At 41.1% G+C, this 17,650-nt stretch overlaps 1 protein-coding gene across 1 annotated transcript in view; it reads left to right on the top strand.

The window, feature by feature from the left end:
- Positions 1-17,650, top strand: part of TANC1 (tetratricopeptide repeat, ankyrin repeat and coiled-coil containing 1) — a 296,811-nt gene that overhangs the window by 259,402 nt on the left and 19,759 nt on the right. The window contains 3 exon segments of the mRNA XM_030209133.1: positions 6,161-6,336; positions 12,640-12,772; positions 15,484-15,575. Coding sequence (XP_030064993.1) covers positions 6,161-6,336; positions 12,640-12,772; positions 15,484-15,575 — 401 coding nt within the window.

Below are 17,650 nucleotides of genomic sequence, written 5' to 3'. Positions count from 1 at the left end.
CAGGGGAGTAGTGGAACTGGAGGACATGAATTGAGGTTGCAGGGAGGTGGACTTAGGAGTAACATCAGGAAATACTTTTTTATGGCGAAAGTGGTGGAGTCAAAACCAGTAATGGAATTCAAAAACAGGTGGGATAAATACAGAGGATCCCTATATAGAAAGAGGATGGAATTAAAGCAAAAATTAAATGACCTTCACACTTCAAACAGAGCTTAGAGAGGTGTAACCTTCACAGAGTGTCTGGTGTAACTCTAGCCATCTTATTGGGTAGACTAGATGTACCATACAGGACTTTATCTGCTATCATTTATTAGGATACTCTGGCATATCCCTTGCAACCATATTTGAAGGACTGCCGCAATTTATAGTGCTGAGAGTTTGTAAATCCAATTCTAATAGTGAGAATTACAATTTCTTACCATGATACCTTTTGTTTTTTTATTTATTTTTAAAAGATTTCTAGGCCACATTATCTGCATGTCTAAGTGGGTTACAACTTGCATACATAAATCCAAAACAACATGGACAAATCAACAAACAAAAACTAAAAAATACAAAATAGTGAATGAAAACAATAAAGTAGAGCAATACATCACCTTCCCTACTGATAAGATCTTTAAAACCCTACTATTAATTAAGCCAGCCTTTCCTTTTGCATTAAGAGGGAACTTCTATAAATGACGCTCAATGTTGTTATAATGGGCACTCAAAGATGAGCACTCAATTGTAGAATAGCATTGAGTACCGATTTAGGCACCAGGATTTAGCTTGCTGAATTTCAAGTGTCCAGGTTGGGCTTACATCCCTGGTATTCTATCACAGTGTGCACAAATTTTAGGAATGCTCCGACCTGCCCATGGATTTCCCACGGCCATGCCCCCTATTGGGTTGTGTGCTATGGGCATAGCAAAATGTGTGCCCAATTCCAAATTGATGCCAGTTAGTGCCGGTTAGCACCCAGTTATTGGCACTAATTGGCTCCTTAGCCAATTTAATTGGGTGCACAATATTTGGATTGTCCAAATATTGACACCCAATTTTGGGCGCCATATATAGAATCTGGGGGTAAAAGTGTATAATTCATTCCATGGTTCCGTTTGTTAGACTGGCCAAATCAAAGTCCTGACCTGAACTTTATTTAGGATGTTGTGGCACTTAAATGTGCTTTTCATACAAGGAACACCCTCAAATGACAGAGTTGAACAGTTGTTTATGGAAAAATGGGTCAGAATTCATCAAAAGCAATGCGAGAGACTGATCAACAATTACAGTTTTTCGGCGGTGACCAAAATAGCAAACAGATGCTAGGAACTATTAGGAAAGGGATGGTAAATAAGATCAAGACCACTATAATGCCTCTGTATCGTTCCATGGTGCAACCTCACCTTGAGTATTGTGTTCAGTATTGGTCACCGTATTTTAAAAAAAGATATAGCGGAATTAGAAAAGGTTCAAAGAAGAGTGTCCAAAATGGAAAAGTGGGTGAAACTCCTCATATGAGGAAAAGGCTCTTCAGCTTGGAAAAGAGGTGTAGAGCAATTAGAAATGAATCCATTTTTTACTCTTTCAAAAAGTACAAAGACTAGGGGACATTCGGTGAAGTTACATGGAAATAATTTTTAAACAAATAAGAGGAAATATTTTTTCACTCAATGAAAAGTTAAGCTCTGGAAATCGCAGCCAGATGATGATGTAACAGCGACTGGCGTATCTGGGTTTAAAAAGGGTTTGAACAATTTCTGGAGGAAAAGTCCATAGTCTGCTATTGAGACAGACATGTGGAAGCTACTGCTTGCCCTGGGATTGGTAGCATGAAATGTTGCTGCTATTTGGGTTTCTGCCTGGTACTTGTAACCTGTGTTGGCCACTGTTGGAAACAGGATACTGAGCTAGATGAACCATTGGTCTGACCCAGTATGGCTATTCTTATGTTCAGGAGTGGTTTAGTTGAAGTTGCTGCTGCTCAAGGAGATGCTACCAGTTACTGAATGAAGGGTTCTCATACTTTTTCATGCAAGGATATTTGTTGTGGAATAAATAAAACTCAGATGAAAAGGATATATTTTTATTATTCAGCAGTGTTAACTGTCTGTGGTGGCATCCAGTCTCTGTCACTCCAATTCTAGTCTCACCATCTTGGGAAAACAGGTAGCTCAGACGCTGCTCCAAGATTTAATAGAGGCCTGTGGTATTTTGGACATGAACCAACATTGTTTTCAACCAGGACACAGTCCAAAGACACTTTTGATCTCTGTTATGTGGCAGTGAGATTTATTATACTCTGGAAAATGACTAACTGTAAAGTAACATAGTAAATTATGCAGTCCATCTGGTCTGCCCAGAAAGATGGCCAGGGTTGAACTTGCCACTCTGCGCAGGCTACTCCTCCCCCCTTTGTTAGGATTGTACTTGCCACTCCATGCATGCTACCCCACATGCTGTGTCTTCTGGTGAAGCTTTGTGCTCCATTTAAAATCTTATTTGTCCTGGAAGAGTTTGCAAGTATGCCTTCATGACAATTAAACATGTTATTACATTTCTGTCATATCACAAAAAAAGGAAACCTTGCTTAGGCCTTAAAAATGGGAGAGTGCATCAGTAAATTTTCTCTTTTAAAAATTAAAATATGAAATATAAAAATTATTATTTAGAAAGTATATGTACTTTGCTGGTTTTGTAGCCTGGTACATTCAAGTTAGCCGTGCAGCTTAGAGGGATATAATCGTCTACCTTCTTGCTACAGACAAGGGGAAAATCACAGCGTTACCCTTCGTAAAGTTCAACGGATTTTGAAGGAAATCTTCCAGCCAATGCAGTTATATGGAACTGAGGGGAGCTGCGGCCGTTTATGAATTGATGCATGTGGGCTTTGAAAGACTTTTATATCTTTCCAGAAAACTCTGGAAGAAATCTGTTTGATGCCAAGCACAGCCATATGACCTATGTATATAACTGATAAATTGATGTCTTTAGGAAGCACTTAGAACAAGAAATGCAACTTCACTTACCTTCTGATTCAATGTGATACTATTTTTTTAATTTAAACCTTTTTTAATCAACATTTTTTATTCTACTTATCAGTCCTAAGTGGATCACAGGATGAACATAAATATAATAACATGAAACCTTATAGAGTTAAAGCATGACAGAATAATCTACACTTAATGGTTAATCTCAGTGGTCAAGTACTTTGGAGAAAAAATGAGTCTCACAACTTCATGCTGAACCTAACAGTTGGGGTTCATTACGAAGACTCTGGAAGGATATGCCAAAAAATAGGTCCTATGGTGGAAAAACACATAATTGCCAAATACATTCAAGTTGTACAAACTTAGCAGTAGGAATGCTCAATAACCCCTTTCCTTGAGAATTTAGTTAACGTAATTGTTGGTAAAGAACTAAGTTATCCCTAAGATATTGAGCATCTTAATTATGAAAAGTTTTCAATACCATAACCAAGATTTTATTCTTATTAGGGCTGAATTTTAATCACAGTTAACTCTGTGAATAATGCATTAATCATTAATTGTGATTAAAAAAAATTAATCACATTGCAGGGTCTCCTGCCTCCTCCAAACATCTCTTCTGCTCTCTTCCACTCCCAACCCCTCTCCTCAGTGCAATCTGACGTCTTTCCCCCCATCCGCAATTTAGCATCATCCCCCCCACATCAGTCTTCCTTAAAGGTGGTGTTCTGTTGATCCTCACCAGCAGCAGCGTTGCACATATGCTGCCTAGTCCGAAGCTTTCCCTCTGATCCAGGAAGTGATGTCAGAAGAGGTGGGACAGTTAGAGGGCTAGCTTTGGAGCAGCATATGTGCAACACTACCACTTTTGGGGACCAGCAGAAGACCAGTGGAGAGGGATTGAGAGGAGGCAGATCCTCAACCCTGGGTGGGGGGAGGGGAAGAATGAGCGGCAAACCCACAATAAGAACTGGAGGGGCCACTGATGGAAGCTACAGCCGAGGTAGAGAGCCACAAAAAAGAGTTTCTTGGTGCTCACCACCAAGTTTGTGTCGCTGCTGTTGGGGGTAGAGGGGAGGGAGGGAGAGGTGCTGGACAGTGGGAGGGAGGAAGGAAGGAAAGAGAGAGAGAGAATGAACCCCAGAAAAGAAAGAGAATGGACCTGGGGAAGAGGAGAGCGAGAGAGACAGAAGAGAAAGGAGAGATGTTGGATCTGAGAGTGGGAGGCAGGAAGATAATCATTCCTTTAGGGAAGGGGAGTGGATGGGATTTGATATACTGCTTTTTTGTGGTTACAATCAAAGCGGTTTACATATTATATACAGGTTTTTATTTTGTACCTTGGGCAATGGAGAGGGTTAAGTGACTTTCCCAGAGTCACAAGGAGCTGCAGCAGGAAATAAATAAATATCTTTAATTATGCAATTGATCACCATTCAAAGTTCTTATCAAAATTTAGCCCTACTTAATATGCATCTTGATTGGTAACCAGTGAATCAATACATTACACTATCACCACCATAAAGCAGTTAGATTCAGTAGTTAACACTGTAATTAAATTTGTGCAGAGGGATACATATATAATTGATAGAAGGAGCATTACAGTTTATCACATGCTTACCATAAAATATTGCACTATATAAAGATGGTGGGATTTGTCTTCCAGTTTAAGCAATATGGAAGAGGGTCAGTTTGAAAGGCTGAAATCTTTCAGAGTGACAAATAATTATTGAAAAGCTTGTGGATAGTGTGTCTTAACAATCCCATTCCTTTTACTTTCTAAATTCCTTTCTAATTCCTTTAAGAAGTCTTTGAAAAATCAATGTACTCCCTTTCGGGGCCCTATTACATTTAGATTGAAATTTAAAGAGGCTCAAAACAATCACCCCATCCATATACACCATATATTTTTTTTGTGGCTGCAAATAAAAATCCTTTACAGTCCCCTCAAAAAGATACACTTCCAGAAATAGAAAACAACTGCAACTTATCTGAATAGTCAAATCCATGGATGCAAAATGTTCTTTCTGGCACCACTCATTGTTCATAAGTTTGCTCTATCTTCCCCCTTAAAAAGTCATTATATATATAACAATGTTGACCTGGTTGGTGGTTTTGCGAATAAGTTTTCTCAAAGAGCAATCTTCTCACCTTTAGCGCAAACCTCCAAAGATCATCTACTTCATGGTGAATTTCCAGGGAAGTGAAATTACACTAATGATCTATATCCCATAAGCAGACTCAAGTTTGAACGGAAATGCTTATTGAATGGTTGGCTTTCTCCCCCCCCCCCCCCCCCCCCCCCCCACACACACACACAGTCACAACAGTGGGCACTTTGACGTAATTATAGAGATGAAATAAATATGCCTACTGAACCACAGGTAGAGACTTTCTTTTGTACAGGTGGGGGGGGGGCAGTTTTTTCTTCCGCTTCATACTTTTAGCTCAGTCAGTGCTAAGACTGGGATCTAGCACCATGAGCCGTCATTCACAACCATCTGTGGATTTTCCCCCTATTTTGTATCCTTCCCAACTTTAGTCTAGGTAGTGCAGTGGCAGCCCTCAGCTAGCAGCTGTATCCCAGGTCTCCTTCTCGAACCTTGCAGTCATCCCAAAATTTGGCAATTGGATGTTGTAGTTGCACAATGACCAACTCATCTTTCCCACCCCAAATCTGTGTCCTTTGCCTCTGCAGCATCCCCAGCCAACCCAAGGATTTGAGGGCCAGTAATCAAACCCAAGTCCTTTTATTTATTTGTTTGTTTGTTTGTTAGTTATGTTTGTATCCCACATTTTCCAGCCTATTTTTAGGCTCAATGTGGCTTACATACTGTAGTTCCAGAGAGGTGATTACAGACTCTGGTGTGAACAAATCCAGCGTGGATAGTACAATTGATTAGATTTGGTGTGAATTACCCTGGTCTGGTCTATTGAAGAGCTTTTTCCATTTTTTTAATTCTATGGATATTGAAAATGTTTGAAAAATTCATTTTCTAATATTTGATAGTTGGTCTATTTACAGAACATTTATGACTTTGATATTTTAAATAATTTTTTATTTTTACTGTTGTGTAATTACTTGATCATTTAAAACTAGAATTGTGGTGATTGATGTACTGTAATTCAGGACTTCTCAGTTTGTTAGACCAGCAGTGTTCATTATATTCATACATTTATTTCTTCTGTTGAAGGAGCAGCCATAGAGTCATTAGACAAAGAAGGACTGTCTTCGTTAAGTTGGGCCTGTTTGAAGGGCCATAGGTCAGTGGTGCAGTGCTTAGTTGAAAGAGGAGCAACAATAGATCAAACAGACAAGAATGGAAGAACTCCCTTGGATCTAGCTGCCTTTTACGGAGATGCAGATATTGTAAGTAATATTATTTTCCAATCTTTAGTGCCTAAATTCGTTTTTGAGCTGTGATACCTGAAATAAATTTGAAGGGGGGTTGGTAGAAACAAGGCTTTTTGTTCTAAATACAAGTATGTTTTACTGTATATTCATATAATGATGGCTCCTAGTGTCTGGTGAATCTTTGCCACAAGAGGAGCTTTAAAATCTGACCTACCTCTTTCCCACTACATCTGATAGGAGGAGGAGAGTAGCTTCACCTTGAATAGAAAAGGACATGACTTAAGGTGCTGCCTTTGTCCTCTTCCTGCTGGCCCCACTGGTTTTACATGGGAAAGGAAGCTCAATAAGCTAAAGAGCAAAGGGGTTGTATGAAAGAGGAATTTGAGGTATCAGGGAGAGTATGTGTATATTGGTACTTGTGATGAGAGAAGAGTCACCTGGAATGAGAAGAGAGAGGACTAAAGAGAAGTAGAGGAGGAGGGACTGAGGAGAAGGGAAGAGGATTGTGAGGAACATCAAGACACCTCTCACTCCTCTCTCTGGATCTTACCCAAGATCCCAGAACCACTACATATCCCCCTCTGAATCCCATCCAGAATTCCAGGGCCTTTCTTCCTTTCCTCCTCTTGTCCCACCAAACACTGCCTGGATCTTCTTGCCTTCTGGTCTCCCCTGTCCTTCAATTCTTCCTATTCTACTTCCAAATCCTCTTTCCTTACCCTATCCCCATCCCCACCACCACCTCCCCCTATCAGTTTATATCCAAGCAAGGAGGATGTGCAGGATCTGATACCTCACACTGTTCACAAATTTGTAAGTTAATGACATTAATCGTGCATTTGCCTTTTAATTTTATATTAACCTGCACCAGTAGTAATATTTTTACTGTGGGTGTGTTATTTTCGTAACTCATGCTCTCCACTAAAAAAAAAAAAAAAATGGCTAAAATGAACTTTTTATTGAATGAAGGGGATTTCCCGTTTTCTATCTTAAGACCGCTGCTAAATATAATGCAAATATCACAGCACATGACTTAGATGTGCCTCTTCCACAGCAGCTATGGTTTTGACAAATATAAAAATAATTTTGCGGTTAATATATTTAAAACTGGTCCATATGTTTCCTATGCAACAAGCTATTTCTGGAATGTAAGTGAACAAGGTTTATAACATGAAAGGCACATACTGGAAGCCTACATCAGATAAGGATATTTTTGAAGCCTTTGTATGCAGGAGATTAGAGGTGTCTGTGTTTTCTCAAACTGTAATAAATCTTTCATGTGGTAACTTTTTGAAGTGTGGCTCGCAAGACACATAGAAATCCATAACAGAGCAAGAGGCAGGAGACAGACCTGTTAATGTCTGAGGCAAAAAAACAGAAAGGAATGATTTCCTAATGCCGTGATGTATTATTCTTATTCTGTTGTAATTTGCTCTACGTGTAGTGATTTAAAATAATATTTAAGAGTAGCTCATTTCTGGGTATGTACCTTCTTTGCTTTTTCTTTCTAAGGCAAGAGAAGACCAGAGAACAGGAGAAAGATTGCTTAAGTTGTCAGAAGCAGACTGTGTTGTATGGCATGCTGTACTTCCCCCTGAAGTCAGAACTATTCAGTTCATGACAAGCCTGACTCTCGATAGACAGCATTGTAACCATAAGAACATAAGAATAGCCATATTGGATCAGATCAATGGTCCATCTAGCCCAGTATCCTGTTTCTAACAGTGGCCAATCTAGGTCACAAGTACCAGGCAGAAACCCAAATAGTAACAACAGTCCATGCTGTCAATCCCGGGCAAGAAGTGGCTTCCCCACGTCTATCTCGGTAGTAGACTATGGACTTTTCTTTCAGGAACTTGTCCAAACCTATTTTAAACCCAGATATGCTAAGCGCTGTTACCACATCCTCTGGCAATGAGTTCCAGAGTGTAACTATTCGTTGAGTGAAAAAATATTTCCTCCTGTTTGTTTTAAAATTATTTCCACGTAACTTCATTGAGTGTCCTGTAGTCTTTGTACTTTTTGAAAGATTAAAAAGTCTTTTCACTTCTACTCGTTACCACTCAGTATTTTGTAGACCTCAATCATATCTCCCCTCATCTGTCTCTTTTCCTGGCTGAAGAGCCCTAACCTCTTTAGCCTTTCCTCATACGAGAGGAGTCCCATCTCCTTTATCATTTTGGTCGTAAACATAGTACTCGAGGTGAGGTCGCACCATGGAGCAATACAGAGGCATTATGGTTTTCTTGGTCTTATTTACCATCTCTTTCCTAATACTTCCCAGCATCCTGTTTGCTTTTTTGGATGCTGCCGTACACTGGGCAGAAGATTGCAGTGTATTGTCCACAATGACACCTAGATCTTTTTCTTGACTGATGACTCCTAAGGAGGACCCTAGCATCAGGTAACTATGATGCAGATTATTCTTCCCAATGTGCATCACTTTGCATTTGTCCACATTAAATTTCATCTGCCATTTGGATGTCCAGTCTTCCAATTTCCTAAGGTCTCACTGCAATTTTTCACAGTCTGCATATGTGTTAACAACTTTGAATAGTTTAGTGTCATCTGCAAATTTAATCACGTCACTTGTCATTCCGATTTCTAGATCATTTATAAATATGTTGAATAGCACCAGTGCCAGTACATCTCTGTGGCACTCTACTGTTCACCCTCCTCCATTGAGAAAAATGGCCATTTATCCCTACCCTCTGTTTTCTGTCCAATAACCAATTCCTAATTCACAACAGAACATTGCTTCCTATCCCATAACTCTAATTTTCTCAGGAATCTCTCATGAGGGACTTTGTCAAAAGCTTCTTTTTCTCTCTTTTCCCTTCCTCACGCTTTTTGGCATTTGTTTGATATTATAATGCTTTCTAATATGTTATTCTGTTCTTAAATCAATAAAAATACTAAGACGTAAAAAAAAAAGCTTTCTGAAAAAAATCTAGATACACTACATCAACCGGCTCACTTTTTTTTGACATGTTTCTTCATGCCTTCAAAGAAATGAAGCAAATTGGTGAGGTAAGACTATGTCCATTAAACCATGTTTATCTATGTGTTCCATAATATTATTCTTTATAATAATTTCTACTATTTTTCCCGGCACTGACATCAGGCTTACCAGTCAGTAATTTCCTAGATCACCCCTGGAATCTTTTTTAAAAATCGGCATTACATTGGCCAATCTACTACTACTACTATTTAGCATTTCTATAGAGCTACAAGGCATACGCAGCGCTGCACAAACATAGAAGAAAGACAGTCCCTGCTCAAAGAGCTTACAATCTAATAGACAAAAAATAAATAAAGTAATCAAATCAATTAATGTGAACGGGAAGGAAGAGAGGAGGGTAGGTGGAGGCAAGTGGTTACAAGTGGTTATGAGTCAAAAGCAATGTTAAAGAGGTGGGCTTTCAGTCTAGATTTAAAGGTGGCCAAGGATGGGGCAAGACGTAGGGGCTCAGGAAGTTTATTCCAGGCGTAGGGTGCAGCGAGACAGAAGGCGCGAAGTCTGGAGTTGGCAGTAGTGGAGAAGGGAACAGATAAGAAGGATTTATCCATGGAGTGGAGTGCACGGGAAGGGGTGTAGGGAAGGACGAGTGTGGAGAGATACTGGGGAGCAGCAGAGTGAGTATATTTATAGGTTAGTAGAAGAAGTTTGAACAGGATGCGAAAACGGATAGGGAGCCAGTGAAGGGTCTTGAGGAGAGGGATAGTATGAGTAAAGCGACCCTGGCGGAAGATGAGACGGGCAGCAGAGTTTTGAACCGACTGGAGAGGGGAGAGGTGACTAAGTGGGAGGCCAGCAAAAAGCAGATTGCAGTAGTCTAAACGAGAGGTGACAAGGGTGTGGATGAGGGTTTTGGTAGAGTGCTCGGAAAGAAAGGGGCGGATTTTACGGATGTTGTAAAGAAAGAAACGACAGGTCTTGGCAATCTGCTGGATATGAGCAGAGAAGGAGAGAGAAGAGTCAAAGATGACCCCAAGGTTTCGTGCTGAGGAGACAGGGAGAATGAGAGAGCCATCAACAGAAATAGAAAATGGGGGGAGCGGGGAGGTGGGTTTGGGGGGGAAAATGAGAAGCTCGGTTTTGGTCATATTTAATTTCAGGTGGCGTTGAGACATCCAGACAGCAATGTCAGACAAGCACGCTGAAACTTTGGTTTGGATGCAAGGTGAGATATCAGGGGTAGAAAGGTAGATTTGGGAGTCATCAGCATAGAGATGGTAGGAAAAGCCATGGGATGAGATTAATGAACCAAGGGAAGAAGTGTAGATAGAAAAGAGGAGGGTAATCTCCAGGTACTATGGACAATTTTAACGACAGGTTACAGATCACGAATAGCAGATCAGCAATTTCATTTTTGACTCCTTTCAGTACCCTAGGATGCATGCTATCTGGTCCAGGTGATTACTCTTTAATTTGTTAGTTTGGCTCAGTATGTCTTCCAGGTTCACCGAGATTTCTTTCAAGGCACACTAAAGCAAGTTCCTGTTTTAATTCTAAATGAATGATAAAAATTTTGGCTTAGCTTTTGTCACCTTCTTTTCTTTCTAGCTGAGAGGGACCTGGTGGCATGAGTTTTCATTTGTACTACACCAGGAATTTTTTCCCCCTGCATACTCAGTTGTGTCAGGGAACATATAATCTGGCTTTGTTTGCAACCTTACAACAAGGTACCCTAACTCTGACCATCTAAGTATCACCGCCATGCAATGACCACAACTCCCCTCCCCCTTCCAGGAAGCTGTGAACACTGTCTTCAAGCAACCTCTGCCCTGGCCAGATTGAGGAGCAGAAATTCAGACTTGAGAATTGAACTAGAGATCTTGGTAGTTCACAGCACTTGGGGCCCTGTTTACTAAGCCACGCTATAGGCGCGCTAGCATTTTTAGCATGCGCTAAATGCTAGAGACATCCATAGGAATATAGTAGTAATATGGGTGTCCTAGTGTTTAGTGCGCAATAAAAACGCTAGCACACCTTAGTAAAAGGGCCTTTACTATCTGAGACACTATTCTGCCACCAATGAAAATTAAAAAAAAAAAAAGAAGGATCACCATAACACTTATTCCTCCCAGCATAAAAATTATTCTTTATTTCATGTTGTGTGCATGCAGAGAAACAAATATCCAAGCCTTTTGAGCCCTGAGACTATCTCTGAAAAAGACACAATGCTACTACCATCTTGAGTCAGCACTGATAAACCAGCAGTCGTCACTGAAGGCATCGCACATCTAACTTGCATGACAGAAGATGTCTCATTTGGTCAGCTAACACCAGTGAGCTCTGATCTAACTAGTCAGAGACTGTTCCGGTATCCTGACCCTCACACACAGCACAGATGACAAGCTGAAACTTGGTTTTCTTCTTCGTTCCCGCACACTTTTAGTCTATGCTCTGGTGGATCCTCCATCGCAATCCCACTGTCAGTGTACCTCAGGGTTCTGTTTTGGGAACCTCTTGTCTCTGCACACTTTTGTAAAATTACTCCCCCCCCCCCCCCCCCCCCTCCAAAAAAAAAAAACACAAAATGTTGTAGTATTTTCTTCTTATTGGCTGTGCAGTAGTAACAACCTTGAATATCCTGATAAAAATTTGGCTTTAATGTTTTTAGAAGAGATTGTTACACTTATATTTTGTTGGATATTGCATACATCTCAACAGTGTTCGGGAAGGCACAATGGCAATAGTCTGGCCTGGTACACAGAGATGAACAGGCAGGATTTGGCACTCCTCTGAAGGGGATCTATGTTTGGGATCATTCTGAAAGGCAGTTATCCCCTAAGGAAATATGTCCATTATGTAAGTACTTGTACTACAATTTCATTTCTGGACTAATTCCACATCCATTTTACAGTGCAGAGTTTTAGTTGCCTTACAGATCCCAAAGGAAACTAGATGCTTGCAGACTGAAATACCTTTTATTGCACTAAGTACAGTATTATCTGGGCATTGTGAATTACATAAGCTGTCAAAAGCCAAATGTGTGCCTTCTTGAATGGATTTCATCTGAAGAGGGGCCATGTGTGGCCTCAAATGCTAATACGCATCATCTGTGAACAATATCTTAGTTCTTCATACACAAGCAGCTTGGCAGTTCTGCAGTGTCACAAGGCCAGAGTGCTTTGCTATAGAGAATTCATGATGGTTAGGTTATGGAATTACATAGGTTCACAAAAAGTTGTTCAGGATGTCCTACAGTTTGAATTCCCACCCCCAAAATTAAAATGGAGTACATGGTCACAACATAAAAAGTAAGTAGCAACCCTTCAGTATTAAACACTTTTCTTATTATTTTTATGTAGGTGCAGTATTTAGTAGAGAAAGGAGCAATGGTTGAGCATGTCGACTACAGTGGTATGCGTCCTTTGGACAGAGCAATTGGATGTCGGAATACGTCAGTTGTGGTGACGCTTCTAAGAAAAGGAGCCAAATTAGGTACAGTAAATTTCAGTGATTGCCTTTAAAGCCAAAGGTTTGTTGTATCTGAATAAGGAAATCAAACAGCTTGTCTGAATGATCTTACCTTATAGTCAGCATTTAATCATTATATTGGATGTTGCAGTATATTCAATGAAAGCAAAAGCATGCATTATGCTTAATAGATTTCAATATAGTTGTTGTTATAGGCCTCATAAAGCATGTTTTAGCCTAGTTTCCTTGTTAAACCTTTGAATCATTCATCTACTTTAATTCAGAGTTGTGCCACACATATTTTATTTTACTCAAAATCAATAAATAGTGATCAATCACAACACACTAGTCTATTCAGGGAATCCTTGTGAACAGTTTTTAATTATTCTTCATCTTTTACTGTTTTTATCCATAAACGGAAGGAAAAAGAGCCTCAGTTATTGCTGAAACCAAAACAACATTCATAGGAACTGCATGGTTAAATGTTCTCTTCCTTCCGTAGATATTTGGTATTTGGTACAGTCCCTGCTCAGTTTTGTTTCCCTTTTTGTGAACTACCTGTAGGACTATCATTGTTAGGAGATGCCTCGCTGTCTACTCATATAAAGGCATAGCTTTTTTCCTCTTACTGGTTATGCTTCTCACTATGCATTCTAGCATATCTCTGGCTCTGGCTACCCCCTCATCACTCCATTTTTACTACCTTGAGATCATCAAATATCAAACTTGCCCGCTAGAGCAGTATTAACCTCTTCACAAAGCAAGCAGTGGGAATTCACTGGCCGGGTATAATGCCTGAACTAATGCAAGTTTTCTTTACGTCAAACATTTTACGATGCATACAAACCCCTGGACACTCTTAAGACCCTTTGTAAACTCACAGGGGAATAAAGAAATTTTGCATCTCCACAAATCACGCAATGGGCATTTGGCACTATCCAACCGCAAGGCTGGAACTTGATGAAATAACGTTCTCCTTTTTTATTTTTATTTTTACATTTACATGTATTTATTGACATTTTCAGAATTATACAAAAATAAGGAAATATTTCAATAACAAATACAAAGGAAAAGTGCCTTATATTTAATCAAGTTAAAGAAACCAAAATACATATATTCACTAAAGCAAAATAAGTCCCCAGTTTGGGAAGAGAGGCAAAGTTAAAGAAAACAAGTAGCAAAAACAGAGGGATCATCCTTCAATACAGCCTGTACATTGAAAATGTTCCCGTCAGCCAGACTCAGAGTAGACTCAATATATATATCTCTGTATAAATGACTTCAGTAGAGAAGGTTCAAAAAAGATTTAGGGCCTGATATTCAAAGTGATTTAAGTGGGCAGGAGAGGCTCCTGCCCGCTTAAATCATGCTAACTGAGCTGGCCTCCAGGGTTCAATGATGCTGAATATCGGTGCTAACTGGCCATTTTGAATCCAAGCAGAAGCAGGGCATTCTGGGATGGAATCAAGGAGGAGCCAGGAGTTATACAGGTGTTCACAATATTCAGTGCCGGGACCACATAGCAAAGCAGGCAGATAGGACCTTGCAAAAAGGCAGTCATAGTAACATAGTAGATGACGGCAAAAAAGACCTGCACGGTCCATCCAGTCTGCCCAAGAAGATAAATTCATATGTGCTACTTTTTTATTTGTATTGTCCTCTTCAGGGCACAGACCGTATAAGTCTGGCCAGCTCTATCCCCGCCTCCCAGCCACCAACCCCGCCTCACACCACCAGCTCTGGCACAGACTGTATAAGTCTGCCCAGCACTATCCTCGCCTCCCAACTACCAGTCCCGCCTCCCACCACCAGCTCTGGCACAGACCGTATAAGTCTGCCCAGCACTATCCCTGCCTCCCACCACCGGCTCTGGCACTGTGCTTACTTAGCTATGCAGGTGCAGGCCAGCACCCACATATCTTCCAGCCTGTAAGATTCTCCCCTTCCGACACCTCCCTCCAGACTACCACTAAAGTTCATGGTTGCTATTTCTAAGGAAGAGCAGCCAAGGGCAAGAGCGAGTAGGGTTTGCTCCTGCCCTGCTTAACCACTGGATCACCATGGAACTGGGGGGGTCCTATGAGTCTGTGAAGGGGGGGATCAGGATGTGTGGGGAGGGAGTTCCAGACATTGGAACCTATATTGCTGGGGGTGGGGAGTGGGAGGGGATCAGATCTGGGGGAACCTGGTGACCCAACTAAATATCAGCTGAGACCCCTGTAGTTCCCCACACCAACACATGTCCAGTTAGAGCCAGGTATTCAATGCCTGTGCCTGGTCATGACCCGGCATTGAATAACCAGGGCTGACCACCGCCAGCTGAATATTATTCTGATAATCTCCTCCATCCTTCTTGACAAGGCAGTTTCAAAGATGTTTCAGAAAGTAAGTCATCCTAAGAGCCAAAGCTCTGGGGTGCAGTTGAAGAAAATCTCTCTAAATAAACTGGGTCTTAGAGAGACAGCAAGAAAAATTTATATTTTGTGACAAAGCAGTCTTAGGACCCTTTCTCAATCCATGAAGAAGAAGGGAAATGGGACTTGATATACTGCCTTTCTGAGGTTTTTGCAACTACATAAAGGAGACTGCTGTCCTATTTTTACATGTGGTTTGTAAGGCTCCTTTCTGATCAGTCGGTTTCTGACATAAAACAGCCTTAACTACCCTAAAGATTCATCTATTTCATCTACGGTAATCAAATAGTTGTTTGATAAAATAATGTTCTCCATTCACAGGAAATGCGGCGTGGGCAATGGCTACGTCTAAACCAGATATCTTGATTATTCTACTACAGAAGTTAATGGATGAAGGAAACATATTGTACAAAGTAGGTTGATTCTGCTTTTCTGGAGTTCCTGAGTTTGCTCATTTTTCAGTATTCTGTTCATTTGTATCCATGATTGTCATTTTGTACATGTTGTACCTGGGGCAACAGAAGGTTAAGTGACTTCCCTAGGGTTACACGGAGCTGCAGAGGGAATTGACCCTGGTTCCCCAGGATCTCAACCCACTACTGGCCATCAGGCAGCAGCGGGAATCAAACCCAGTTCCCCAAGTCTCCAATCTGCTACATTAACCATTAGGCCATTCCTCCCTGATTTGATGAAGCAAGTGTCTTCCCCTCACCCTCAACCCCAGTGAAGTTCTAGGAGTAAGCATTCATGCCAGGAGGAGTATGACAGTGAGGAGAGCAGGGTATAAAAAGAGAGTTACAACATTTATTTGCTGGGTCCCAGAGTCTGGGACCTGTGGAGAAGCTAATCTTTCTGCCAAGCCCTAGCCTCCTTGTAATTATTTCCCTGCCCTCACCAATGAAGCTGCAATGTACTGTTTATAAACAATCGGACTGACTCTCTAAGATACCATCCCCCATCAGCCAAAAAGTGAAGCCCACTCGCTGATGCCAATACCACTGCCACCATCAAGAGGAAAACTGAGGCAGGAGCATGCCAGTGGTCCTGCTGGTCTCTCTGCATATATTACTCAGAGGCCTGAATGTCTGCCTTTAATTTTGCTGATATCCATGTAATTAAGTGTGGATAATCCAGGTTCTGAGTGATGTCAGCAGCGCAACTGACAAGAGCACTGACACACTCTGGTCTCAGCTTTCCTGATGGCGGTGAAACAACAGTAATTGTTGGCCAGCAGGAAGGAGTATAAAAATTGTGGGGAGGGCTAAGGAGGTGCTACATACTCATTATGGATATCCTGAAAATCCAACTGGCTGGCGGGACAGGTTTGGGAAACCACGGATTTGTGGCATTTTTGAAGGGGATTCTAAAGAAGGCATAGGTTTGGAAAGTGTTTTTGTGTGATCTTTGTGTTGTACAAAAAAGCGTAAAGCCATATAAATAAACTGAGTGATATTGTCCTAGCAGTCTCCCTGTTGAATGACATGCATGCCTGCTGGTGAAGCAGGCATGTTTGTACCTGGAAAGAGATGATAGGAACAGTATCCTGTTTCCAACAGTGGCTAATCCAGTGGCTAATATCTGACAGAAACCCAATTAGTAGTAATTTTCCATGCTACCAATCCCTGGGCAAGCAGTGGCTTCCCCATGTCTGTCTCAGTAGCAGATTATGGACTTTTCCTCCAGGAACTTGTCCAAACTTTTTTTTAAATTAATTATTTATTGAAAACCCACAAAATACAAAGCAAGTAACAGTGCTTACAAGAAACGATATGGTACAAGAAGAGGACTAATCCCAAAACACCAACCCATCCAAGCACTCAAACAAAAACCCATAGGACATACCATGGTGTTCCTTCACAGTGTTCCTTGGAAAAACGTTAAAGTAATCCCACAAGCCACCCTTCCACCACCCAACCCTCTCTGTGCTCCATTTCATAACTTTAGCAAAAAAACCATGTGCTTTTATGAAGAAGTCCGTCCCAAATCAGAGACCACACTTGTTGAAATGTCCTCCAGACCCTCGGGGACCCCCTCCCCCTCCTGACATCCAAGCATTCTTATCGCATCAACTGAAAAAGTTAATTACGCCATTGTGTCAGAGAAGGCGGAAGTAACTGTCTCCAGTTCCAAAGAATACACTTTCATGCCAGTAGGAAGCATTTATGTAAAAGAGCACTGGCATGTATATTAGTACTCATCTGGATAAAGTTAGAAAAAAGTAACACATTAGCTCACCATAGAATATGTTTACCCAAAGCAACTGACGAGTATGACACAACTCTCCTCCAGAACAGCTGGATCCGAGCACAGGACCAAAACAGATGGGTCAAATGAGCAGGACTTACCCACACCGGGGGGGGGGGGGGGGGGGAAACCCACCTTTTCACTGCTGCTTTTAGCTCCTAGCCACAATTGCCCTCTCCCTGTCCCTTCCTCCCTTCTCACCCATTACTTCCCTCACTCGTAACTGTCTTGTTTGTCTGTATTA

This window comes from Microcaecilia unicolor, chromosome 7, assembly GCF_901765095.1.
Source record: "Microcaecilia unicolor chromosome 7, aMicUni1.1, whole genome shotgun sequence".
In the NCBI taxonomy this organism is placed as follows: Eukaryota; Metazoa; Chordata; class Amphibia; order Gymnophiona; family Siphonopidae; genus Microcaecilia; species Microcaecilia unicolor.
This window is presented reverse-complemented; position numbering and strand designations above follow the sequence as displayed.